The sequence below is a fragment of the Pristiophorus japonicus genome, chromosome 20 (assembly GCF_044704955.1).
Source record: "Pristiophorus japonicus isolate sPriJap1 chromosome 20, sPriJap1.hap1, whole genome shotgun sequence".
Taxonomy (NCBI): Eukaryota; Metazoa; Chordata; class Chondrichthyes; family Pristiophoridae; genus Pristiophorus; species Pristiophorus japonicus.
In genome coordinates, this window is record NC_091996.1 from 88,210,480 (window position 1) to 88,236,401 (window position 25,922).

At 48.0% G+C, this 25,922-nt stretch overlaps 1 protein-coding gene across 2 annotated transcripts in view; it reads left to right on the forward strand.

The window, feature by feature from the left end:
- Window positions 1–20,537, forward strand: part of LOC139232661 (zinc finger CW-type PWWP domain protein 1-like) — a 102,993-nt gene extending 82,456 nt beyond the window's left edge. For both annotated transcript variants that reach the window (XM_070863121.1, XM_070863120.1), the window contains 3 exons: window positions 3,025–3,086; window positions 7,148–7,293; window positions 16,464–20,537. In XM_070863121.1, the coding sequence (XP_070719222.1) occupies window positions 3,025–3,086; window positions 7,148–7,293; window positions 16,464–16,846 (591 nt within the window). In that variant the 3' untranslated portion in view covers window positions 16,847–20,537. The remainder of the gene's footprint in view (window positions 1–3,024; window positions 3,087–7,147; window positions 7,294–16,463) is intronic.
- The last annotated feature ends 5,385 nt before the right edge of the window (window positions 20,538–25,922 follow it).

Sequence of the window (25,922 nt, forward strand, 5' to 3'; positions counted from 1 at the left end):
AAATGGAGTTTTTGCGCCCAAAGATGAGAGAGCAGCGCTAAAAAATGGCATTGCACACTCATCCTCGGGCGCCAACGGGGCGGGAGCTCAGGAGGCCGACTCAATTTTGCAACGGGAGAAAAAATGGGAAGAGAAAAAAAACTGTCTCCGACCTACACACACTTCCCCACTGTTACAACTAATTGAAAAAATGCAGAAATAAATAATGATTAAAAAACTTTCCTTGCTCTCTGGGCAATTCCGCCCGCGATCCACTATGTACTCACCACTTTTTTCAGGCTGTAACTCCGCCTACCGGTGAGGCCTCCGTTGAAACCAAATATTGTGACAGCGGCGCCAAAGGTGCGTTGCGCGTTGGATGACATCGCCACGTGGGTGGCGTTAGAGGGCACAGCGTTACCTCTTGCCGCCTCCACCAAAGACCCAACTGAATTTCTCCGGAGGTGCGGACGCTGCTTACCGCCAACGGTAGGCCGTACCGTTGCCGCCCGTTAGCCGCCTCTCTCCGGTGGTAACGGCGGCGTTAGAAACGGAATTGCGACCCCTTAGCATTTATATAGCACATTGTTGAGATATCTCAAGGATGTTCAGACAGTAAAGTACTTGTGGACTGCTGTGACCGTTGTTATGGCCCCCTCAGTGGCCGAATGGGTCAAGGAATTGTCTGGTGCAGCACTTTGCTATTCACACCTTAAAATCCCAGATTTAATCCCTGGTCTGTGCTGAGCTAGACACCTCCAAACTTCACTATTCTACCCTACCTAAACTTGAGGTCATTCAAAATTCGGCTGCCCGTGTCCTAACTCGCACCAAGTTCCATTCACCCATCACCCCCTGTGCTCGCCGACCTACATTTGCCCGGTTAAGCAACACCTCTATTTTAAAATTCTCATCCTTGTTTTCAAATCCCTCCATGGCCTCACCCCACTCCCTATCTCTGTAATCTCCTTCAGCCCCACAACCTGCCCCGAGATGTCTGCGCTCCTCCAGTTCTGGCCTCTTGAGCATTCCTGATTTTAATCGCTCCACCATCGGTGGCCGTGCCTTCAGCTGCCTAGGCCCTAAGCTCTAGAATTCCCTCCCTAAACCTCTCTACCTCGCTCTCCTCCTTTAAGACACTCCTTAAAACGTACCTCTTTGACCTAGCTTTTGGTCACCTGCCCTAATATCTCCTTATGTGGCTCGGTGTCAGACTTTGTTTTACAACGCTCCTGTGAAGTGCCTTGGGATGTTTTAGTACGCTAAAGGTGCTGTATAAATGCAAGTTGTTGTTGTATCGCAGGCAGGGCAGCTCCAGTTTGCATCAGCGCCTTTGGACTGGGAGTGGAGGGTAAGACTTGGTTGGGTTCCCACTCCCGATTACTAGGCAGCAGTCTCTGCTTAATGTGCCTGTGCATGGATGTCGGGTGAGGACACCGTTGGGCTGTACAGTTCAGCAGTTTGCCAACACCCACTGTCTTAACTTACACACAAAGAATGTGCATTTGGGCGAGGTATTGGAGGGAGTCCAGTGCCTGTGGAACTGTATTCCAGCATAAGTCAGCATTTTTACAACTTATCCAGCGAAGCACTTTTTGGCACAAAAACTGGAAAGGAAATAAAAATGTAAGTATTATGTAAAATAAAAACCTATTTTAATTACTTATTAGTTCCTGGGGTGTGGGCGTCGCTGGCAAGGCCGGCATTTATTGCCCGTCCCTGATCGCCCCTTGAGAAGGCGGTGGTGAGCCGCTGCCTTGAACCGCTGCAGTCCGTGTGGTGAAGGGACTCCCACAGTGCTGACGTTGTCGTAGCGGTTTGGTACAACTGAGTGTCTCACTAGGCCATTTCAGAGGGGCAGTTAAGAGTCAACCAGATTGCTGTGGGTCTGGTGTCACATGTAGGTCAGACCGGGTAAAGGTGGCAGATTTCCTTCTCATAAGATATTAATGACACTGGAATCAAATTTGCACATGTTAAAATTAATTTCTACTTAATTCCTTTTTAAGCAGTGTTCCTTTAATAGCTAGTTTTACCAGGATAGTGTATGTCTGCCCTCCCTCAGCCACACAGTTTCAACAGAGGCTGCTGGATGGAGATCAGAAGCAGGCAACCCTGGATGATTTTCCCCAGCCTAGCGCAAGGTTTCTGAGGCCCGCCCGCTTCCCCGCCACCAGCTAACTCAACACGGAACCCAGATTGGCCCCTCGGATATTCCTGTTCTGTACAGCTCAGCCCCTCAGGGGATAAGCCAGTAAGTAGCTTATCCAAAGAAGCATGTGGGGATTCGCAATTGTGGCAACATGTGGGAATTCATCTGATGGTTCCCAATTGTGCCTCATGCTGCTGTACTCATAGAGTCATAGACGTTTACAGAAGGAGGTCATTTGGCCCATTGTGACTGTGACGGCCGGAGAAGAGCCATCCAGCCTAATCCCACTTTCCAGCTCTTGGTCTGTAGCCCTGCAGGTTCCGGCACTTCAGGTGCACATCCAAATGCTTTTTAAATGCTATGAGGGTTTCTGCTTCTACCACCCTTTCAGGCAGTGAGTTCCAGACCCCCACCACCCTCTGGGTGTAAAACATTATCTTCAGCTCCCCTCTAATCCTTCTAACAAATACTTTAAATCTATGCCCCCTAGTAATTGACCTCTTTGCTAGAGGAAATTGGTCCTTCCTATCCACTCTATCTAGGCCCCTCATCATTTTATACACCTCAATTAAATCTCCCCTCAGCCTCCTCCATTCCAAAGAAAACAACCTCAGCCTATCCAATCTTTTCTCATGCTAAAATTCTCCAGTCCCGGCCACATCCTGGTAAATCCCCTCTGTACCCTCTCCAGTGCGGTCACATCTTTCCTGTATTGTGGTGACCAGAACTGTACGCAGTACTCCAGCTGTGGCCTAACTCTCTCCTTACGATATAATTAAGACTAGCTATAACGAGGAACATCACACATTAATGCCGAACAAATGCAGGTCATTTTATGCTTTGTGATTTGAACTCCCCTTGTTTTACAAAGTACAATGTATGTTTGCTTACAGGACAATGCAGAGAAGGTGCCTATTAAGGTCAAAACCCATCAGCAGAAAGCAAGAAAGGAAAAAGGGAAGTACAGAAGTTTATTTTATATATATATATATGCTGGGGAAATTAGGTGAAGGCCCAAGGCCACTCGTGTGGGAGACAATCAGGGCTGAAAAGAGAAGGCGGCGAGATAAATCAGGAAGTACTGATTCAGGGGAATTCGAGGGCATTGTAGAAGTATCCTTACATTGGTGAGTCTTTAGTTTGGATTACAGGAGCTGGCATCCATGAATCAGCTGCCCCTCCCATTTACATTGCTGACTCCAGCTCTCTTACTGTGGCCAGAAAAAAGAAAAGAAAGACTTGCATTTCTATAGCGCCTTTCACAACCTCAGGACGTCCCAAAGCGCGTCACAGCCAATGAAGTACTTTTGAAGCGTAGTCGCTGTTGTGATGTGCGAAACGCAGCAGCCAATCTACACGCAGCGAAGCTCCCACAAACAGCAATGTGATCATGACCAGATAACCTGTTTTTGTTATGTTGGTTGAAGGATAAATATTGGCCCCAGGACACCGGGGAGAACTCCCTTGCCCTTCTTCGAAATAGTGCAGCGGGATCTTTTACATCCACCTGAGAGAGCAGACGGGGCCTCGGGTCAACGTCTCATCCGAAAAACGGCATCTCCGACAGTGCGGTGCTCCCTCAGCACTGCACTGGGAGTGTCAGCCTAGATTTATGTGCTCAAGTCGCTGGAGTCGGACTTGAACCCACAAAAGAGTGCCTGGTTTAGCAGCACGAACACAGAGACATGCTGGGGTTTTGGTGCTTATGATCCAGATTAAATAAACACCATTATAAAAATGTCTTATAAGAATGAGTCAGAAAGGGAAGACAATGGCAGAAAAAAGGCTCCAAAACCAGCCTGGGATCCTGGAACATCCCCATGGGACTTGGCAGTGTCTGTTATCCCTATCTAGGGACTTGAGCACAAAATCCAGGCTGACACTCCCAGTCGGAGGTGCCGTCTTTCGGATGAGACGTTAAACCGAGGTCCCGTCTGCTCTCTCACGGCACCATTTGGAAGAAGAGCAGGGGAGTTCTCCCCGGTGTCCTGGGGCCAATATTTATCCCTCAATCAACATCACTAAAACAGATTATCTGGTCATTATCACATTGCTGTGTGTGGGAGCTTGCTGTGCGCAAATTGTCCGCCACGTTTCCCACATTACAACAGTGACTGCACTCCAAAAGCACTTCATTGGCTGTGAAGCGCTTTTCGGACGTCCTGAGGTTGAAAGGTGCTATACTTTATTTTTTTTTCTTTCTTTTTCTCTCTCCCTCTCCCTCTCCCTTCCTCCCTCCCTTCTTCCCTCCCTCCCTTCTTCCCTCCCTCCCTTCCCTTCCCTCCCGTCCTCCCTCTCATTCTGTTCTTTCTTTCTTTCTTTCCGTTTTTTCTTTTTCTTCTTTCTTTCTCTCTCTCCCTCTCACTCCCTTCTTTCCTCCTTCCCTCTCGTCCTCCCTCTCATTCTTTCCTGCCTCCCTTCCCTCCCTCCCTTCCTTCTGTCCTTTCTTTTCTTTTTTTCTTTCTTTCATTTTCTTTCTTTTCGTGGTGGCGATACTGCCCCAGGTGATTCAAGCCTGGACGACTTGATCACATTGGAACGACTGGCTAAGAGCAGAGACTTAAATCATCATCATCATCATCATCATCATTGGCAGTCCCTCGAGATCGAGGCAGACTTGCTTCCACTCTAAAAGTGAGTTCTCAGGTGACCAAACAGTCCAATACGAGAACCACAGTCCCTGTCACAGGTGGGACAGACAGTGGTTGAGGGAAAGGGTGGGTGGGACTGGTTTGCCGCACGCTCCTTCCGCTGACTGCGCTTGGTTTCTGCACGCTCTCGGCGAGGAGACTCGAGGTGCTCAGCACCCTCCCGGATGTTCTTCCTCCGCTTAAGGCGGTCTTTGGCCAGGGACTTCCAGGTGTCGGTGGGGATGTTGCACTTTATCAGGGAGGCTTTGAGGGTGTCCTTGTAATGTTTCCTCTGCCCACCTTTGGCTCGTTTGCCGTGAGGGAGTTCCGAGTAGAGCGTTTGCTTTGGGAGTCTCGTATCTGGCATGCGAACTATAACAGTGGTGGTGCTACCCCAGGTGATCTAGTACTGAAAAGCACTGCTCCTTTTCCTATAAATCTCCATGAAGAAAGGTCTCACAGCTGAGTTAGCAGAGGTTGGGCACCCTGGTGGATCCAAACCCCAGAAAGACTCACCGGGCGGTGTCGATTCTGCCACGCGTTATACGACCCACCCGATATTCAGTCCCATTGAAGTCAATGAATACTGGACGGGACATATAACGGGCGGCAAAAGCCATACCGCCGGTTTTGTGTCGAATTTCAATCCCAACCATCTTTAGGGGGGAGGAGGGGAAATCCCTCCTCAACACATTCTCAGAATAACCCGTTAAAACTACAACTAAACATAGAAACATAGAAAATAGGTGCAGGAGTAGGCCATTCGGCCCTTCGAGCCTGCACTGCCATTCAATAAGATCATAGCTGATCATTCCTTCAGTATCCCTTTCCTGCTTTTTCTCCATAACCCTTGATCCCTTTAGCCGTAAGGGCCATATCTAACTCCCTCTTAAATATATCCAATGAACTGGCATCAACAACCCTCTGCTGCAGGGAATTCCACAGGTTAACAATTCTCTGAGTGAAGAAGTTTCTCCTCATCTCAGTCCTAAATGACCTACCCCTTATCCTAAGGCTATGTCCCCTGGTTCTGGACTTCCCCAACATCGGGAACATTCTTCCCGCATCTAACCTGTCCAGTCCCGTCAGAATCTTATACGTTTCTATGAGATCCCCTCTCATCCTTCTAAACTCCAGTGAATAAAGGCCCAGTCTCTCCTCATATGACAGTCCAGCCATCCCTGGAATCAGTCTGGTGAACCTTCGCTGCACTCCCTCAATAGCAAGAACGTCCTTCCTCAGATTAGGAGACCAAAACTGAACACAATATTTCAGGTGAGGCCTCACTAAGACCCTGTACAACTGCAGTAAGACCTCCCTGCTCCTATACTCAAATCCCCTAGCTATGAAGGCCAACATACCATTTGCCTTCTTTACCGCCTGCTGTACCTGCATGCCCACTTTCAGTGACTGATGAACCATGACACCCAGGTCTCGTTGCACCTCCCCTTTTCCTAATCTGCCGCCATTCAGATAATATTCTGCCTTCGTGTTTTTGCCCCCAAAATGGATAACCTCACATTTATCCACATTATACTGCATCTGCCATGCATTTGCCCACTCGCCTAACCTGTCCAAGTCACCTTGCAGCCTCTTAGCATCCTCCTCACAGCTCACACCGCCACCCAGTTTAGTGTCATCCACAAACTTGGAGATATTACACTCAATTCCTTCATCTAAATTGTTAATGTATATTGTAAAGAGCTGGGATCCCAGCACTGAGCCCTGCAGCACTCCACTAGTCACTGCCTGTTGTAATGTGGGAAACGCGGCAACCAATTTGCGCAAAGCAAGCTCCCACAAAGAACCCGTTTATCCCGACTCTCTGCTTCCTGTCTGCCAACCAGTTCTCTATCCACGTCAGTACATTACCCCCAATACCATGCGCAAAATAAAGAAACGCTTGCATTTATATAGCGCCTTTCACGACAAAAGCGCTTTATAGCCAATGAAGTACTTTTGGTGTGTAGTCACTGTTGTAATGTGGGAAACGCGGCAGCCAATTTGCGCACAGCAAGCTCCCACAAATAGCAATTTGATAATGACCCAGATAATCTGTTTTTTGTTATGTTGGTTGATGGATAAATATTGGCCCCAGGATAACTCCGCTGCTCTTCTTCGAAATAGCACCATGGGATCTTTTACATCCACCTGAGAGGGCAGACGAGGCCTCGGTTTAACGTCTCATCCAAAAGACGGCACCTCCGACAGTGCGGCGCTCCCTCAGCACTGCACTGGGAGTGTCAGCCTAGATTTATGTGCTCAAGTCTCTGGAGTGGGACTTGAACCCACAACTTTCATGTCCCCAATGGCAAGTGTGTCTACCCATTGAGCCAAGGCTGACACCAACTACACCAACTAATGATAACTTATCCCTTTAAAATGCAGACGGCAAACATATTAGTGCTGAACCAAAGAAACGAAGGAAGATGGGATCTCCAGTGCCGTTTTTGAGGGAGGCATTACCGACTCACTCCAAGAAATTCAGAGTCCCCGCAGCGAAAACGAGCAGCTCCGGCGACCATCAGACAGGTCAGCTAAATGGAAGTTACATGTTGCTGGGCTGCAGCTCGGGTGCAGCGTCGAGTGGGATGTAATAACGTGAACGAGGCAAATGTAAACCCTTCCGAATATTTTTGGGCAAATTTGCAGAGTAACTTCCCATGCTCCTGTTGCTGAGAACCGCTGAGAGTTTAGTAGGTTGGGCCGATACTCATTGGAGTTTAGATGAATGAGAGGTGATCTTATTGAAACGTATAAGATTCTGAGGGGGCTCGACAAGGTGGATGCAGAGAGGATGTTTCCACTGGTGGGGGAATCTAGAACTAGGGGGCATAGTCTCAGAATAAGGGGCCGCCCATTTAGGACTGAGATGAGGAGGAATTTCTTCTCTCGGAGGGTTGTAAATCTGTGGAATTCTCTGCCCTAGAGAGCTGTGGAGGCTGGGTCATTGAATATATTTAAGGCGGAGAGATAGACAGATTTTTGAGCGATAAGGGGGTGAAGGGTTATGGGGAGCGGGCGGGGAAGTGGAGCTGAGCCCAAGATCAGATCAGCCATGATCTTAATGAATGGCGGAGCAAGCTCGAGGGGCCAAATGGCCGACTCCTGCTCCTATTTCTTATGATCTTAACCCCATTATAATAGGTTCAACGCTGAAAAGAAACCACATGCAGAAAATAATGCCATTTGGCATTACTTTGTCATCGCCAACGTTTTTAGGTGGGCGTCAAATTGGTCTACTTCACAATCGGCTCAATCTTGGCCCAGCTGCGTTAAGGTTTGAATTTTTATTTTTTCACAGCATCTTAATTGACAGGTGGATCAAAATAACAGGGCAGCCTCTGCAGAAGATTTTGGAGGGGATTTTAACCCAAAGCAAACAGCTGGGTTGGAGTCGAGTGGGAAGTTAAGAGTGTTGAAAGCCTGAATCCTGACTCCAGTCTGCCTCTAACCCGCCCACTTCCGGTTTTAACCGAGGGGGCGGGGCAGCCAACCTGCCCCCAGGAGGCGGGTCGCTCATTTAAATATTATAATGAGCTTGCCGTGCCTCAGATATAGCAACCATTTTAAATTTACCTGTAGCTGGTCGGGTTTTGCAGGCCTGGCGAAATCGGCCAGCTAAAGTAAGGCGAGCACTGTTGGATCCAGGAGGTAAGTGTCTTTGCTCCCGGATCAAGCGTCTCTGTCTAACCCACCCCGGCTCGATCGGAGACTCCTCCCCCACCCCCGCGAAGGAAAGTATTGAAAGGTGTAGGGAAAAGAGAGCTTTGATGTGGAGCTAGCACTGGCACGATGGGCGTCTTATGCTGAAATGTCTATGGCTCTAGTTCCGTCATTATGGTAAAGTACCACACCCAGGAGCATATTTACCACCTGAGCCAGCATGGCACTTCGTGAGAGGCCCCCAAGATATTGCTGTATACATACACGTTATTTGCAGAATTAAAGGGAGGACTTGTATTTATATAGCGCCTTTCACAACCACCGGGCGCCTCAAAGCCCTTTACAGCCAATGAAGTACTTTTGGAATGTGTGGTCACTGTTGTAATGTAGGAAACGCGGCAGCCAATTTGCAGACAGCAAACTCCCACAAACAGATAATCTGTTTTTTTATGCTGATTGAGGGATAAATATTGGCCCCAGGACACAAGGGATAACTCTTGCACTCGCAATAGTGCCATGGGATCTTTTACATCCACCTGAGAGGACAGCCGGGGCCTCGGTTTAACGTCTCATCCAAAAAACGGCACCTCCGACAGTACAGCACTCCCTCGGAATGACAGCCTAAATTTCTGTGCTCAAGTCTCTGGAGCGGGACTTGAACCTACAACCTTCTGACATCAAAGGCAAGGGTGTTACCCACTGAGTCATGGCTGACACTTGAGTCGAAGGAGAGTGTCTCGTCATTAAAGACTCCTGAAAATAAAAAAAGTTTAAAAAGAAATAATGATGAACTATAATATTCTTTTTGTTCCTCTGTTCATTTTCGATTTGACTTTCATGCAAATTTTAGTTTAAGCCGAGTACTGACGGCATGATTGATGCAAGTAGCTGGGAGCAATGACTGAACCTGAAAACCTGTGTAGGAGCCTGAATGCCCTCAGCAGAGGAATGAAAATTGGGGTTGGGTTGGAGGAAATATAACCGTCTTTCCGTAATAACCTCCTTTTAATCTGGCTGTTGAAACTTGCGGTCACCCAGTAAATTGAGAAATTCTACATTTAATAATCCTTCCCCAGACTGCCTATCACTCAAATACACGTTCTCCAGTGACCTACATTGGCTCCCGGTCCAGCAATGCCTCGATTTCAAAATTCTCATCCTTATTTTCAAATACTTCCATGGCCCTCGCCCCTCCCTATCTCTGTAATCTCCTCCAGCCCCACAACTCCCCCCAGATGTCTGGGCTCCTCTAATTCTGCCCTATTGAGCATTCCTGATTATAATCGCTCCACCATCGGCGGCCGTGCCTTCTGTTGCCTGGGCCCCAAGCTCTGGAACTCCCTGCCTCATCCACTCCGCCTCCCTACCTCTCTTTCCTCCTTAAAACCTACCTCTTTGACCAAGCTTTTGGTCACATGCACTGATTTCTACTTATGTGGCTCGGTGTCACATTTGTATCTCATAATACTCCTGTGAAGCGCCTTGGGATGTTTCACTACAGCTGTACAGGATATTGGTGAGGCCACACCTGGAATACTGCGTGCACTTTTGGTTTCCATATTTATGAAAGGATATACTTGCTGTGGAGGCAGTTCAGAGAAGGTTCACTCGGTTGATCCCGGGGATGAGGGTGTTGACTTATGAGGAAAGGTTGAGTAGGTTGGAATTCAGAAGAATGAGAGGTAATCTTATCAAAACTTATAAGATTGTGAGGGGGTTTGACAAGATGCAGCGAGGATGTTTCCACTGATGGGGGAGACTAGAACTAGAGGGCATGATCTTAGAATAAGGGGCCTCCCATTTAAAACTGAGATGAGGAGAAATTTCTTCTCTCAGTGGGTTGTAAATCTGTGGAATTCACTGCCTCAGAGAGCTGTGGAAGCTGGGACATTGAATAAATTTAAGACAGAAATAGACAGTTTCTTAAAAGATAAGGGGATAAGGGTTATGGGGAGCGGGCAATGAAGTGGAGCTGAGTCCATGATCAAATCAGCCATGATCGTATTAAATGGCGGAGCAGGCTCGAGGGGCCGTATGGCCGACTCCTGCTCCTATTTCTTATGTTCTTATTAAAGGCGCTATATAAATACAAGTTGTTATTGTAGAGAGTAAAAAGCATCTGTTACCTCATCTCTACCTGAAACAGTACATCCCACGCTCCCCCCCCCCCACCCTGCCCCCAACTAATGCCAGTACAAACCTGTAAATTAAGCTTTGTGATATCACACAGACATTAAACGTGTTTGCATCAAATTCCTCTGTCTGTTATTTCAGTGGTAGCGCTAATTTGTTCATTTTCAAAGTGTTAAGCCCTCTATTAAAATACAGACCAGAAGAATTGGATCTGATTACACAATATAATTTCACACAGCTCCCTTGCCTCTGAGTCAGAAGGTTGTAGGGTTCAAGTCCCACTCCAGCGACTTGAGCACATAAATCTAGGCTGACACGCCAAGTGCAGTACTGAGGGAGCGCTGCACTGTCGGAGGTGCCGTCTTTCGAATGAGACATTAAACCGAGGCCCCGTCTGCTCTCTCAGGTGGACATAAAAGGTCCCACAGCACTATTCGAAGAAGAGTAGGGGAGTTATCCCCGGTGTCCTGGGGTCAATATTTATCCCTCAATCAACGTAACAAAAAAACAGATGATCTGGGTCATTATCACGTTGCTGTTTGTGGGAGCTTGCTGTGCGCAAATTGGCTGCTGCGTTTCCCACATTACAACAGTGATCATACTGCAAAAGTACTTCATTGGCTGTAAAGTGCTTTGAGACGTCTGGTGGTCGTGAAAGGCGCTATATAAATCCAAGTCTTTCTTTAATTTGCAGGCTCTGGTCATTTACCCGTAACAGCGTTGAGCTGGTTCAATGATTGTGTAATGTAGGTTTGGCAGATACAATCTCAGCCCCCACAGTGACTGGCTGATTTCTAGGGCGCGATTCTACAAGCCTCAGGAGGCTCTGGTGACTCACCCAAAGTGTGTGTGAGCCTGGACAGTGAGGTGATGTGATCATCGAATGCGTCACAGTTCAGCCAGATTCTGTCCGGATCCCGGTGCGCACATGCACTCGCGGCCTGGATTGGAGGGGCGCAAAGATTTCGGGGGCTGTGGGGCTGGAGGAGATTACAGAGATAGGGAGGAGGCGAGGACACGGAAGGATTTGAAAACAAGGATGAGAATTTTATGAAGCTTGAGGAACAGCACCTCATCTTGCATTCAGGCACTTTACAGCCTTCTGGACTCAACATCGAGTTCAGCAATTTCAGACCTTATTTTTTTTCCTATTTTTTCTCTCTCTCTTTCCCACGGCAGCTGTTGCTTATTCTGCCATCTCCATTTACACCCTATCTAGACTCATCTTTTGTTTCTTAACTTGTCCCGTTACCATCTCCTTTGGTGTCGCACCATCATCCCTTTTGTCTCTTGATCTCTCTTGCTGTTGTGTATGTATAACGTAAGTATACTCCCTGCACACTCAATATATAGTCACATAAGACCACTGGATGTATCTTCACACTGTATATACTATGCTTGTACCACTAGAGGGTGCAACTGGTGGAGACCTAGGGGTCACCTGTACACGACAGGTAACCAGGTATAAAAGGGAGCTCAGCTCACCTTACTGTACCCTCACTCAGGAGCTGCAATAACTGGACTAAGGTCACCACAATTCAAGTACAATACCTTGCCTCGTGGAGTCATTGCTAGAGTGCTTACAGACACAATACCTGCCTCCCACCCTATCACAGACCTTTGTTCTTTCCTCTGCCCTCCCCACTTTCCCTGCTCCTACCCTTGTTTAAAATCCTGTTGCATCTCTATATAACTTTTTTCCAGTCCTGACAAAGGGTCGCCGACCTGAAACGTTAACTCTGTTTCTCTTTCCGCAGATGCTGCCTGACCTGCTGAGTATTTTTCTGCTTTTAATTCAGATTTCCAGCATTCGCGGTATTTTGCTTTTCAGAATTTTTAACTTGAGAAGGGACTCGCATCTAATCTTGAGGTTCTGGCAGCAGGAACATGGCAGGGAGGTGTTGTGCTGACTTCCTGATGTGCACGACCACATTCTGATTGTTCTGTCAGAGGTTGTATACATCCACCTATGTTTCAGCAGGTGATACAGTAGTGACAGGAATATTTCATCAGACATATTTCCTATTAAGCCTTCGCAACACTGGGTGTCAGAAATGCCGTTGCTTTCCTGGTTTCCAATGTTGCGGAGGAGGGTGGCGGGCATAAAAAGAGATTAACCCTGTAATTAAAGGGACGCTTTGCAGAGTGGAAAGGCAGGTGATTTGACCGAGACAAGGCATCAGGGATTGCTTCAGCCCTGAGGTGGGCCTTTTGGCTGTGCTGCACGGCAGGAGGTGGTATTATCATTCCCTTCCCTCCGCTCGTGACGGACAAACCCAGCAAGCATGGAAAAATACCGCTGGAAACCTGCCAAAAACAACAATTCCAATACTTGGAACTCCGACACGGCAAGCGAGCCCCAGGTGGGCAGAGGAAACGTTACAAGGACACCCTCAAAGCCTCCCTGATAAAGTGCAACATCCCCACCGACACCTGGGAGTCCCTGGCCAAAGACCAGTCCGCCCTAAGTGAAGGAAGTGTATCTGGGAGGGTGCAGAGCACCTCGAGTCTCATCGCCGAGAGCATGCAGAAATCAAGCGCAGGCAGCGGAAGGAGCGTGCGGCAAACCAGACTCCCCACCCACCCTTTCCTTCAACCACTGTCTGTCCCACCTGTGACAGAGACTGTAATTCCCGTATTGGATTGTTCAGTCACCTAAGAACTCACTTTTAGAGTGGAAGCAAGTCTTCCTCGATTTCGAGGGACTGCCTATGATGATGATGACTTTGCAAGAGCAGCTCAGGGTCAGCATTTCTGGAGTGGGTCATTCCTGCTGGATCAGAAAATAGAAGCCTGTTAATCCAGGGACTTGAGCACAAAAATCTAGGCTGACACTCCAGTGCAGTGCTGAGGGAGTGCCACACTGTCGGATATGCTGTCTTTCGGATGAGACGTTAAACTGAGGCCCCCTCTCAGGTGGATGTAAAAGATCCCATGGCCACTATTTCGAAGAAGGGCAGGGGAGTTATCCCCAGTGTCCTAGGCCAATATATGTCCCTCAATCAATGTAACAAAAACAGATTATCTGGGTCATTATCACATTGCTGTTTGTGGGAGCTTGCTGTATGCACGCTGGCTGCCGCGTTTCCCATATTACAACAGTGACTACACTCCAAAAGTACTTCATTGGCTGTAAAGTGCTTTGAGACGTCCAGTGGTCATGAAAGGCGCTATATAAATGCAAATCTTTTTTCTTTTATTATACTTTGTACAGCTTAGAACGGTTACATCACAGAAGGAGGCACAAAAGGATGCAAGAGCATCTCAGCCAGTCCCACTCCCCCCGCCCTTTCCCCATAGGCCTGCAATGTTTTTTTTATCAGGTACTTATCCAATTCCCTTTTGAAAGCCGCAATTGAGTCTGCCTCCACCACCCTCTCAGGCAGATCCTAACCACACGCTGCGTAAAAATTTTTTTTCTCATGTCGCCTTTAGTTCTTTTGCCAATCGGCTTAAATCTGGTTCTCAGCCCTTCTGCCAATGGGAACAGTTTCTCTCTATCTACTCTGTCTAGACCCCTCCTGATTTTGAACTCCTCTATCAAATCTCCTCTCAACCTTCTCTGCTCCAAGGAGAACAACCCAGCTTCTCCAGTCTATCCATGTCACTGAAGTCCCTCATCCCTGGAACCATTCTCGTAAATCTCCTCCGCACCCTCTCTAAGGCCTTCACATCCTTCCTAAAGTGCGGTGCCCAGAATTGGACACAATACTCCAGTTGAGGCCGAACCAGTGTTTTATACAGGTTCATCATAACTTCCTTGCTTTTGTACTCTATGCCTCTATTTATGAAGCCCAGGATCCCGATGCTTTTTTTTTTTAGCTTAGTGCCTTCATCTGCCAGGCCATCAGGGGAGCAGATTAAATGTGCTTATAAAATGGGGGATTCTGCTGTGCCACAATAACAACTTGCATTTATAGAGCACGTTTAACGTAGTAAAACGTCCCAAGGTGCCTCACAGGAGCATAATAAAACAACATTTGACAGCAAGCCACATAAGGAGCTATTAGGACAGGTGACTAAAGGCTTTGTCAAAGAGGTAGGTTTTAAGGAGCAACTTAAAGGAGGCGAGAGAGGCGGAGAGGTTTAGGGAGGGAACTCCAGAGCTCAAGGCCGAGGCAGCTGAAGGCACGGCCGCCAATGGTGGAGTGATTAAAATCGGGGATGGGTAAGAGGCCAGAATTGGGAGGAGTGCAGAGATCTCGGGGGTGGGGGGTGGGGGTAGTTGGGAGGGTTGTGGGGCTGGAAGGGATTACAGAGATAGGAAGGGGCGAGGCCATGGAGGGATTTGAAAACAAGGAAGAGAATTTTAAAATCGAGGCGTTCCCGGGCCGGGAGCCAATGTAGGTCAGCGAGCACAGGGGGTGATGGGTGAGCGGGACTCGGTGCGAATTAGGACACGGGGCAGTAGAGTGTTGGATGAGCTCAGTAGCAAGATCTGTGTTACTCCTTATATGTTGAGCTAGCTCTGCTGTCTGGCAGGTGGGGGAAGTAAGTTGCTGTGGAGGCCTAGGGCTAGATTTTCGGTTCTTCTCATTTCGGGGCGGTAATGGCAGCGGGGCGGTAAAGTTTGCAGCCGGGAACAGTTTACGCCTCAGTCAGCAAAATTCTTCAGCTGGGTCCTGAGTGTGGGGCGGAGCGCTAAGGGAGGAGTTACACACCTCTCTTAGGGCGTTAGGCCGGCTGAGTGACTGAAAATCCCGAGCTAAACAGCCGGCCTCGGAGAGCGCTCTGTGAGCGACCTGGGGCGGGGGGGAGGGGAACCTGGAAAAAAGCACCAAAAACATTCCCAATAAATAATTCACGTCATCACAAAACAACTCGCAAAAAAAATAAAATAGAAAACAATCACACTTACCTGAGGTCGACATTACTCACCTCACTGCGGCCGTTACAGGTCGGACCGCCCACTTTCACAGGCGGTCCCAGCAGGGCGCGCTACGGGGCGCTACGGATTGGACGGTAGCCAAAAATCAAGCCGGTGTCGCAACCAGGGATGTTGCACACCGGCTCACCTCTTCCGGGCGGTAATGCTCCGCGCCCCCCTCAAAACCGTCACCGAAAGTCCCGGTGGAGCGCTGGAAGCTGGTTGGCCGCCCGCCCGGAAGTGCTTAACGCCACCATTGCCGTCCCTCTGGGGCGCTAACAGGGGCGGTAGAAGACCGAAAATCCAGCCCATAGTACTTAAACCGGAGGAGCAAGGGAAAAATTGAAAGGAAGTTCTGCTTGAGAGCCTGTTGCATTAACCATTAATACAGAACTAAGAGCAGTTTGCCTGCTGCAACCTTGGACTATTGTGAAACATGATACAAATCCTTTACAAGTAAATATAAATGATGGGCCAAATTCACCAATTTTGCATTCCCAGCAGGCAGTTGCACTCGAAGGGAGTATGGGTCTGAGGCAGGGCTATTACACTGTAGCGCTAATTCTCCAACCAGAGATCTCCTCGAGCATGGTGTATAAAATTATGAGGGGCCTAGACAGAGTGGACAGGAAGGACCTATTTCACTTAGCAGAGAGGTTAATAACCAGAATTAAAGTAATTGGGGGGAGGTTTAGAGGGGGTGTGAGGGGGAATTTCTTCACCCAGAGGGCGGTGGGGGTCTGGAACTCACTGCCTGAAAGGGTGGTAGAGGCAGAAACCCTCACCACATTTAAAAAGTACTTGGATGTGCACCTGAAGTGCCGTAACCTGCAGGGCTACGGACCGAGAGCTGGAAAGTGGGATTAGGCTGGGTGGCTCTTTGTCGGCCGGCACGGACACGATGGGCCGAATGCCCTCCTTCTGTGCCGTAAGCTTCTATGATTCATGGCTCCCTGCTGGAAACACTGAATTTGCCCTTGTGTACTTGCTGTTTCTGCCGCCTTTAGTACTAATGCGTTACTGCTCTGTTTCACAGTCGCTGAGATGTCGGCAGTCTCAAACGGGACTGAAGAGCCAGAGCTGGGTCCTGTGAAAGCCAAGGTAACTGAGAAGAAAATCACGGGCCTTGAGTACGGTAAGAGCAATTCTTGCCTGAATCCAGACCTCTACACCATGGATTCGAGCGTCTCGACTGTCCCGGATGAAGAGGAACACTCGATGGAGCCGAAGGTTCGCCACCAAGATCCCGTAATGCCCCGCAGGGTCGACCCGAACCACAAAGGTTTTACCAAGCTGTTTCAGCAAGTCGAGGAACGAGAGCAAGACGCGGACTTGTTCTCGGACGACGACATGGCAATCTTGACGTCGAAGAAATCAGAAGTGGAAGACGCATTTACCAAGTTCATGTTCGAGGAGTAATTGAGAGTGTCTTATTGTTGAGTGTTGCATCTTGTTGTAATACTTCATGCGGACCTTCGTTTCATTCCCAACTGCCGAGCACGTAATCTAATGCGGAAAAGGTCATCGCAGGTGTGGTCTGCGATACAGCGGTTTGTTATAACGGTACCACGTTAGTTGTCTGTGATCTGGGTGTTTATTATAAGGCTAGCACATGGTTTAACTGTGCTCCAGGGATTTATATTAGGGCTAACACATGGTTTAACTGTGATCCAGGGGTTTATATTAGGGCTAGCCGACCACATGTTCGTACTGTGATCCAGGGGTTTACTGTAAGGCTAGTCTACCACATATTCGTACTGTGATCCAGGGGTTATATTAGGGTTAGCACAGGTCTGGGCTGTGATCCAGGGGTTTATAATAGGGCTAGCACATGTTTGGGCTGTGATCCAGGGGTTATATTAGGGCTAGCACATGTTTGGGCTGTGATCCAGGGATTATATTAGGGCTAGCACATGTTTGGGCTAGCACATGTTTGGGCTGTGATCCAGGAGTTTATAATAGGGCTCGCACATGTTTGGACTGTGATCCAGGGGTTATATTAGGGCTAGCACATGTTTGGGCTGTGATCCAGGGGTTATATTAGGGCTAGCACATGTTTGGGCTGTGATCCAGGGTTATATTAGGGCTAGCACATGTTTGGGCTGTGATCCAGGGGTTATATTAGGGCTAGCACATGTTCGGGCTGTGATCCAGGGGTTTATAATAGGGCTAGCACATGTTTGGGCTAGCACATGTTTGGACTGTGATCCAGGGGTTTATAATAGGGCTCGCACATGTTTGGACTGTGATCCAGGGATTATATTAGGGCTAGCACATGTTTGGGCTGTGATCCAGTGATTATATTAGGGCTAGCACATGTTCGGGCTGTGATCCAGGGGTTTATAATAGGGCTAGCACATGTTTGGGCTAGCACATGTTTGGGCTGTGATCCAGGGGTTTATAATAGGGCTCGCACATGTTTGGACTGTGATCCAGGGGTTATATTAGGGCTAGCACATGTTTGGGCTAGCACATGTTTGGGCTGTGAATGAAGGGTTTATTGTTGGGCTGTCACATGTTTGATCCAGAGGTTTATTGTAAGGCTTGGACATGTTCGAACAGTGACACAGGGGTTTATTGTAGGGCTTGGACATGTTCGAACAATGACGCAGGGGTTTATTGTAGGGCTTGGACATGTTCGAACAGTGACGCAGGGGTTTATTGTAGGGCTGCCACATGTTTGAGCTATGATCCTGGGGTTTATTGTAGGCCTAGCCTACCACATGTTTGAGCTCGAGGTTTACTGCAGTTAGTCCAGGGCCTTTATTGGCAGTTTGTGCCGCTTATGAATCAAGGTTTATTGACACGGGGGTAATAATTGACTTCAGACGCTAGTGCATACATGCGACACGGGTCGGCCACCCATTAAATATCTCTCCTGATTTGCGTATCGGGAGGGGTGTTCAACGTGTGGTCGAGCCAGATTCGCTCCTTTTACACCAAAAGGACAAATTGGTTCAATTTGTTCCTGCTGTTTGAATTAGTGCTCCCCTCCCCCTGCCACTTTTGAATTAGATGTATTCTTTCATCTGAATAACATAGAAACATAGAAAATAGGTGCAGGAGTAGGCCATTCGGCCCTTCAAGCCTGTACCACCATTCAATAAGATCATGGCTGATCATTCCTTCAGTACCCCTTTCCTGCTTTCTCTCCATACCCCTTGATCCCCTTAACCGTAAGGGCCATATCTAACTCACTCTTTAATATATCCAATGAACTGGCATCAACAACTCTCTGCGGCAGGGAATTCCACAGGTTAACAACTCTCTGGGTGAAGAAGTTTCTCCTCATCTCAGTCCTAAATGGCCTAGCCCTTATCCTAAGACTATGTCCCCTGGTTTTGGACTTCCCCAACATCGAGAACATTACCAAGATGGTTGCTTCTTGAGAATGCTTTGCCAGCAGTGTAGCACAATACTAGTTTTATTTTGTAAGGGTGACCACACTTAGAGTAAAGTACCCTTTGACATTATTTCAGCAGCTGGGCCCCTTATTAAGACATTAAGATGTTGAAATGTTTAAAATTCTGAATCGACATCAGTAGTTCTGTCGTCAAAAAGTTATTTTCTATCCATCCGCCTCCCCCCCCCATTGGCTTAGTGGGTGAGTGCACTGTGTGGTGTGGTGCAGGCCATCGCAGAGCACAATTGGAACCAGTTATGAATTCCTCTCAGTTGCCTGTCAGCTGCTCGCCATGTGTCCAGCGTACTCTCGTCCTGCCCAGCAACTGGAGTGTTACAGTCGCCTACACTATCCCAGGGCTAGGGAGAGGCAAAAGCCAACCCCTGGTCCTCACACTTATAGAATCATTGAATAATACAGCACAGAAAGAGGCCATTCGGCCCATCGAGTCTGCGCCCGCTCTTTCGAAGAGCAGTCGTCAGTCCCATTCGCCGCCACCCGCTCTTTCCCCATATTCCTGCAATTCTTTGCTCCTTCAAGTATTTATCTAATTCCTTTTATGAAAGCTACTATTGAATCCGTGTCCACCGCCCTCTCAGGCAGTGCATGCCAAATCCTAACCATCAACATCATCATCATAGGCAGTCCCTCGGAATCGAGGAAGACTTGCTTCCGCTCCCAAAGTGAGTTCTTTGATGGCTGAACAGTCCGATACGAGAGCCACAGACCCTGTTACAGGTGGGACAGACATTCATCGAGGGAAGGGATGGGTGGGGCTGGTTTGCCGCGCGCTCCTTCCGCTGCCTGTGCTTGGCCTCTTCACGCTCTTTGGGTTGAGACTCGAAGAGCTCTCCCGGATGCACTTTCTCCACCTCAGGCGGTCTTCGGCCAGGGTCTCCCAGCCTACCAGGGAGGCTTTGAGGGTGTCCTTGTAACGTTTCAGCTGCCCACCTTTGGCTCGTTTACCATGAAGGAGCTCCGCATAAAGCATTTACTTAGGGAGTCTCGTATCTGGTATGCGTACTATGTGGCCTGCCCAGCGAAGCTGATCGAGTGTGGTCAGTGCTTCAGTACTGGGGATGTTGGCCTGGTCGAGGACACTGATGTTGGTGCGCCTGTCCTCCCAGGGGATTTGCAGGATCTTGCGGAGACATCATTGGTGATATATCACCAGCGACTTGAGGTGCCTTCTATACATCGTCCATGCCTCAGATCCATACAGGAGGGTGGGTATTACTACAGTCCTGTAGACCATGAGCATGGTAGTAGATTTGAGGGCCTGGTCTTCAAACACTCTTTTCCTCAGACGACTGAAGGCTGCACTGGCGCACTAGAGGCAATGTTGAATCTCCGCGTCAATGTCTGCCTCATGCATCACGTAAAAACGTTTTCCCTCACGTTGCTTCTGGGTCTTTTGCCTATCACCTTAAATCTGTGCCCTCTGGTTATCGACCTTTCAGCCATTAGAAACAGTTTCTCTTTATTTACTCTTATCTAACCCATCATGATTTTAAACACTATCGTGCTGGAAAGACTTTGGACAGGGTACAGAAGAGATTTACTGGATGATTCCAGTGATGAGGGAATAGTTGTGTGGATAGACTGGAGAAGCTGGGGTTGTTCTCCTTGGAGCAGAGAAGGCTCAGAGGAGATTGGATAGAGGTCTTTTAAAATCATGAAGGTTTAGACAGAGTAGATAGAGATAAACTGTTTCCAATGGCTGAAGAGTCGAGAACCAGAGGGCACAGATTTAAAGTGATTAGCAAAAGAACCAGAGCCAACACGAGGAAAAACATTTTTACGCAATAAGTGGTTAGGATTTGGAATGCACTGCCTGATAGGGCGGTGGATACAGATTCAATAGCAAGGAAATTGGATAAATGAAACATAGAAACATAGAAAATAGGTGCAGGAGTAGGCCATTCGGCCCTTCGAGCCTACACCACCATTCAATATGATCATGGCTGATCATGCAACTTCAGTACCCCATTCCTGCTTTCTCTCCATACCCCTTGACCCCTTTAGCCATAAGGGCCACATCTAACTCCCTTTTGAATATATCTAACGAACTGGCCTCAACAACTTTCTATGGCAGAGAATTCCACAGGTTCATGATTCTCTGAGTGAAGAAGTTTCTCCTCATCTCGGTCCTAAATGGCTTACCCCTTATCCTTAGACTGGTTCTGGACTTCCCCAACATCGGGAACATTCTTCTTGCATCTAACCTGTCCAATCCCATCAGAATTTTATATGTTTCTATGAGATCCCCTCTCATTCTTCTAAATTTCAGTGAATATAAGCCTAGTCGATCCAGTCTTTCTTCATATGCTAGTCCTGCCAGCCCGGGAATCAGTCTGGTGAACCTTCGCTGCATTCCCTCAATAGCAAGAATGTCCTTCCTCAGATTAGGAGACCAAAACTGTACACAATATTCAAGGTGTAGCCTCACCAAGGCCCTGTACAACTGCAGTAAGACCTCCCTGCTCCTATACTCAAATCCTCTCGCAATGAAGGAGAATAAATTGCAGGGATATGGGGAAAGAGTGGGGCGGGGGAAGGGGGGTGGGGGTGAATTAACTGCATTGCCCTTCGAAAGAGCCGGTGCTGACTGGATGGGCCGAATGGCCTCCTGTGCTGTACTATGCTATGATTCTATGTTAGCGAAGGATTGGGTTGGGCTCCTACATGAAGTATAACCCCTTGGGTGTAGTTACCAGAGGGAAGCCAGCGTCCATGGCACTGTAGCTCAGAGTCAGTGCTTCCAGTAAAGAAGGAATAAAATGGCGGGGAGGGGGGCAGTGGGGACTTTTTTTTTTAAATGTATGTATTCAGAATTTTAAGCGTTATGAGTGCTCTTTCTATTAAAGTTTTTTTTTAAAGCTTGCCATTGTTAATTCAAGTTGAATGGTCCCGTTAGAGTGAAACAAAGGAAGGAAGTAGCGTGCAGCATACCAGCTCAATAATACCAGACCTTTCATCTGTCCTTAAATAGAAGGAGCCGTTAATGGACTAAGATGCTTCTTGACAGCATAAGTTTGGACGGTCACTAATGACTTATTATCCCAAATTGCTTACAGGCTGAGGGTGGAGTACTTTAAACCAAAAGACAGGGTAGGAAGTGGTAGAGTAGTAACCAGCGCTGTACCTTTATATGTTGCTGTTGTGTTAATCATTAGGAACACGGGAAAAGGGGACAAGGACCATCGGGTCAGTCTTAAAAGGCCAACTCTCCCTTTTTCAGCTGCCACTATCAGCCATGGCTCAGTGGGTAGCACCCTCGTCGCTGAGTCAGAAGGTTTTTTTTTATATTTCAAAATATATTTTATTCATATAAAAATTTGTACAGTACATGCAAAAGCAGTTCATTACATTTAGCTGCGGTCAGCAATCCCACACACTACATTTGGGTGCTGACAGCAGTTCCGTTCGATACATTTCCTTGCTTTTCAGTTCAAGTACAATTCGGTACAATACGAAATATATTGTAGTACATTCAACAAATTACATTATAAGTGTCACTATACAGTACACGGAATGGGTGACAGTACATTTACATTTTTCCTTTCCAACGTGCATCACGAAACAGACCTTGCATTGTACATGGCATTACATAGGTGTTTACAGATCATGGTGCTCCATGCACACAAAAAAGAAGTTACAAGTACGGCCCGAGGGGAGTTTTGTCCTGATTCCTGCCCCCGGGTTTACCTTGGCAGAAGGGCTTTAAACTGTGGCCCTTCCCCACCGTGCCTTTGCGGCGACTGCATCAATTTTAAGTGCGTCCCTCAGTACGTAATCCTGGATCTTGGATTGCGCCAGTCTGCAGCACGCAGATGTGGACATCTCCTTGCTCTGGAAGACTAGCAAATTTCAGCAAGACCAAAGAGCGTCTTTGACCGAGTTAATGGCCCTCCAGCAGCAGGTGATGTCTGTCTCGGTGTGTGTCCCTGGGAACAGCCCGAAGAGCACAGAGTCCTGTGTTACGGAGCTGCTCGGGATGAACCTCGACAGCAACCACTGCATCTCTTTCCAAACCTGCCTTGCGAAGGCGCAATCCTGAAGGAGATGGGTGACGTTCTCGTCCGCCCCGCAGCCGACTCGGGGGCACCGTGCCGTGCTGCTGAGACGTCGGCTGTGCATGAACGCTCTGACGGGTGAGGCCCTCCTCACCGCCAACCAAGCTACGTCTTGGTGCTTGTGTGACAGCTCTGGCGGTGAGACGTTCTGCCAAACGAGTTCGACAGTCTGCTCAGGGAACCACCCGACAGGGTCCACCCGCTCCTTCTTTCGTAGGGCATCCAGGACCTTAAGTGCTGACCGCTGAGTCAGAAGGTTGTGAGTTCAAGTCCCACTCCACGGACTTAAGCATGAAAAATCTAGGCTGACACTCCCAGTGCAGTGCTGAAGGAACACTGCACTGTCGGAGGGGCCGTCCTTCAGATGAGACATTAAACCAAGGACCCTGTCTGCTCTCTCCGCTAGACGTAAAAGATGCCCACAGCACTATTTCAAACAAGAGCAGGGGGAGCTCTCCCCGATGTCCTGGGCCCAATATTTATCCCTCAATCAACATAACAAGAACAGATTATCTGGTCATTATTACACTGCTGTCTGTGGGAGCTTGCTGTGCGCAAATTGGCTGCTGCGTTTCCCACATTACAACAATGATTACAGTCCAAAAGTACTTCCAAAAGCTGTAAAGTGCTTTGAGATGTGCGGTGGTCGTGAAAGGTGCTATATAAATGCAAGTCTGTTTTGTGGGGAGTGTTGGACACTCTGGACCTCTCCAGGCTAGCCGCTGTCTGCTGTCTGCTGTCGTTGGGTTGGGTGCCTGACAGACTCTTGTCAGTTCCTGCTCCCACCAGGGATAGACAGCCTTTGCTGCCAAGAACTCATCCAATTAGCCTGAATGTCTGTCAGTGGGGCTTGCCAGACTGCGGTACATTTTACCGTCGCTATGGAAACTGTATGCCACTGCCGTGATACTCCGCAGACTTTCCGACTCTGCAGACTGACTCCTGCTCCCTTTCCGTTTTAAAATTCCGCAGGGCTTCCTGACAGGTCCGACATACGCAGTGGTCTCATGCTTGGTTAAAAAGCGACTGAGGATATGTGTGTGCGCCTTTATCCCGGTGAAGTAGGCATGACAGTAGATGGCCATGAGTACTATGCCTGAGTGTTGGCGGAAAGCAGTCGTGTATAAATAAGAAAGATAGCGCATAAAATCTCCTCTGTGCAGGGATCAGTCGAGCACCTCCACTGGGTTTAAAAACAGGCTAGCGGCAGCAGCAATTTGCAGTGTGACCTTGATTCATTGCTATATACGTACAGCAAGCTGTTGTATGTCACACACGCACACAGCTACTGCCAAACAATTTATTTCTTCCAGTAATTACTTGCACCTTCACCTGTGGAGAAACAGCTTCTTCAGCGTCTCTGTATCATTACCATCAGACATGGTTCCATCAGCCCAGGGGGCTCCCAGCATTTGCTCTTCCCTCACAATAACATTTGATAATAGAGATTATGAGACGATATTTCTGTTTTTTTGGCGGGACAGATCAACCTTTATTATAATCTGAATTTTTTCATGTCAGTCGTGGCTCAGTGGGTAGCGCACTCACCTATGAGTCAAAAGGTCGTGGGTTTGAGTCCCACTCCAGGGACTTCAACACATTAAAACATCTAAGCTGACACTCTCAGTGCAGTGCTGAGGGAGCGCCGCACTGTCGGATGTGTGCCGTCTTTTAGATGAGATGTTAAACCAAGACCCCATCTGCCCTCTCAGGTGGATGCAAAAGATCACAAGGCACTATTTCAAAGAAGAGTAGGGGTGAGTTATCCCCAGTGTGCTGGGGCCAATATTTATCCCTCAATTTAACAAAAACAGATTATGTGGGTCATTGTCACATTGCTGTGTGTGGGAGCTTGCTGTGCGCAAATTGGCGTTTCCCACATTACAACAGTGACTACACTCCAAAAGTACTTCATTGGCTGTAAAGCGCTTTGAGACATCTGGTGGTGGTGAAAGGCGCTATATAAATGCAAGCCTTTCTTTCTTTAACAGTGGATAAGTATTTTGTTTGAGGATTTTGCATTAATGCCCAACCAAACACTGATTTTAGAAATTGTCGGTATGGAGCTTCCTGATCATAGCGTCATCATCTCTGAAGAAGATGGCTAATGGATTCATGTCAGACGTCTGGTGGTCGTAAAAGGCAAGTCATTATTTCGTATACAGACAGGTTGATGGTTATAACTTTTTAAAGCTGTGGCTGGGGAACAGCTTCTTGTATTTTTCAACAGTGAACCTTGCAACACATCACAACCACTTACACCACTGTGCCATTTGGAGTGCTGGTATTCAGTGTGAACTGCTTCACTTTTCACACCATTGTGAAGGCATTTGATATTTCTAAAGTGTTTGCACCATTTCAGTCCTTGTAGTTCATTATTCCAATGCCGCGTGTGGTTCCTAAAATAGAGAAACGAGCATTCCATTTGTAAATCCGCCGATATTTTTCTTCTTCACGATTATATAGAAGGCTAAAATTCAGGTTTGTCACATTCCCAGCAATTCAGGGCCACAACTCCTTATCAGAACATAAGAAATAGGAACAGGAGTAGGCCATACGGCCCCTCGAGCCTGCTCCGCCATTTAATGCGATTATGGCTGATCCGATCATGGACTCAGCTCCACTTCCCTGCCCGCTCCCCTTATCCCCTTATCCCTTTATCGTTTATGTACTCAGCGTAAGTATAACTGCATGGGCCAGTCCACACTGCGATATATGTGTGCACTAGGTCCGTGCAGCAGAGCTGGTCTCCAGTCGTCCTGGTTAACCCTTGCCACTGGACCAAGACCTGGCTCTGTCAAGCCCGTGTGGTGGCTGGTGTGCAATGGCAACCACACGTTAAAAAAATCCACACACAGGCATCTTCCACCCTTCAACATGTAGTTCGGGACCTGGAATATTAGGTCCTTCATTGAAACACCCGTGAACTCATCCCTTTTTGACGTGGAAGCAAGGCATCTTCGATCCGAGGGACCATCTATGATGACGATGCTGAAGTATAACTGTTCACCGACAT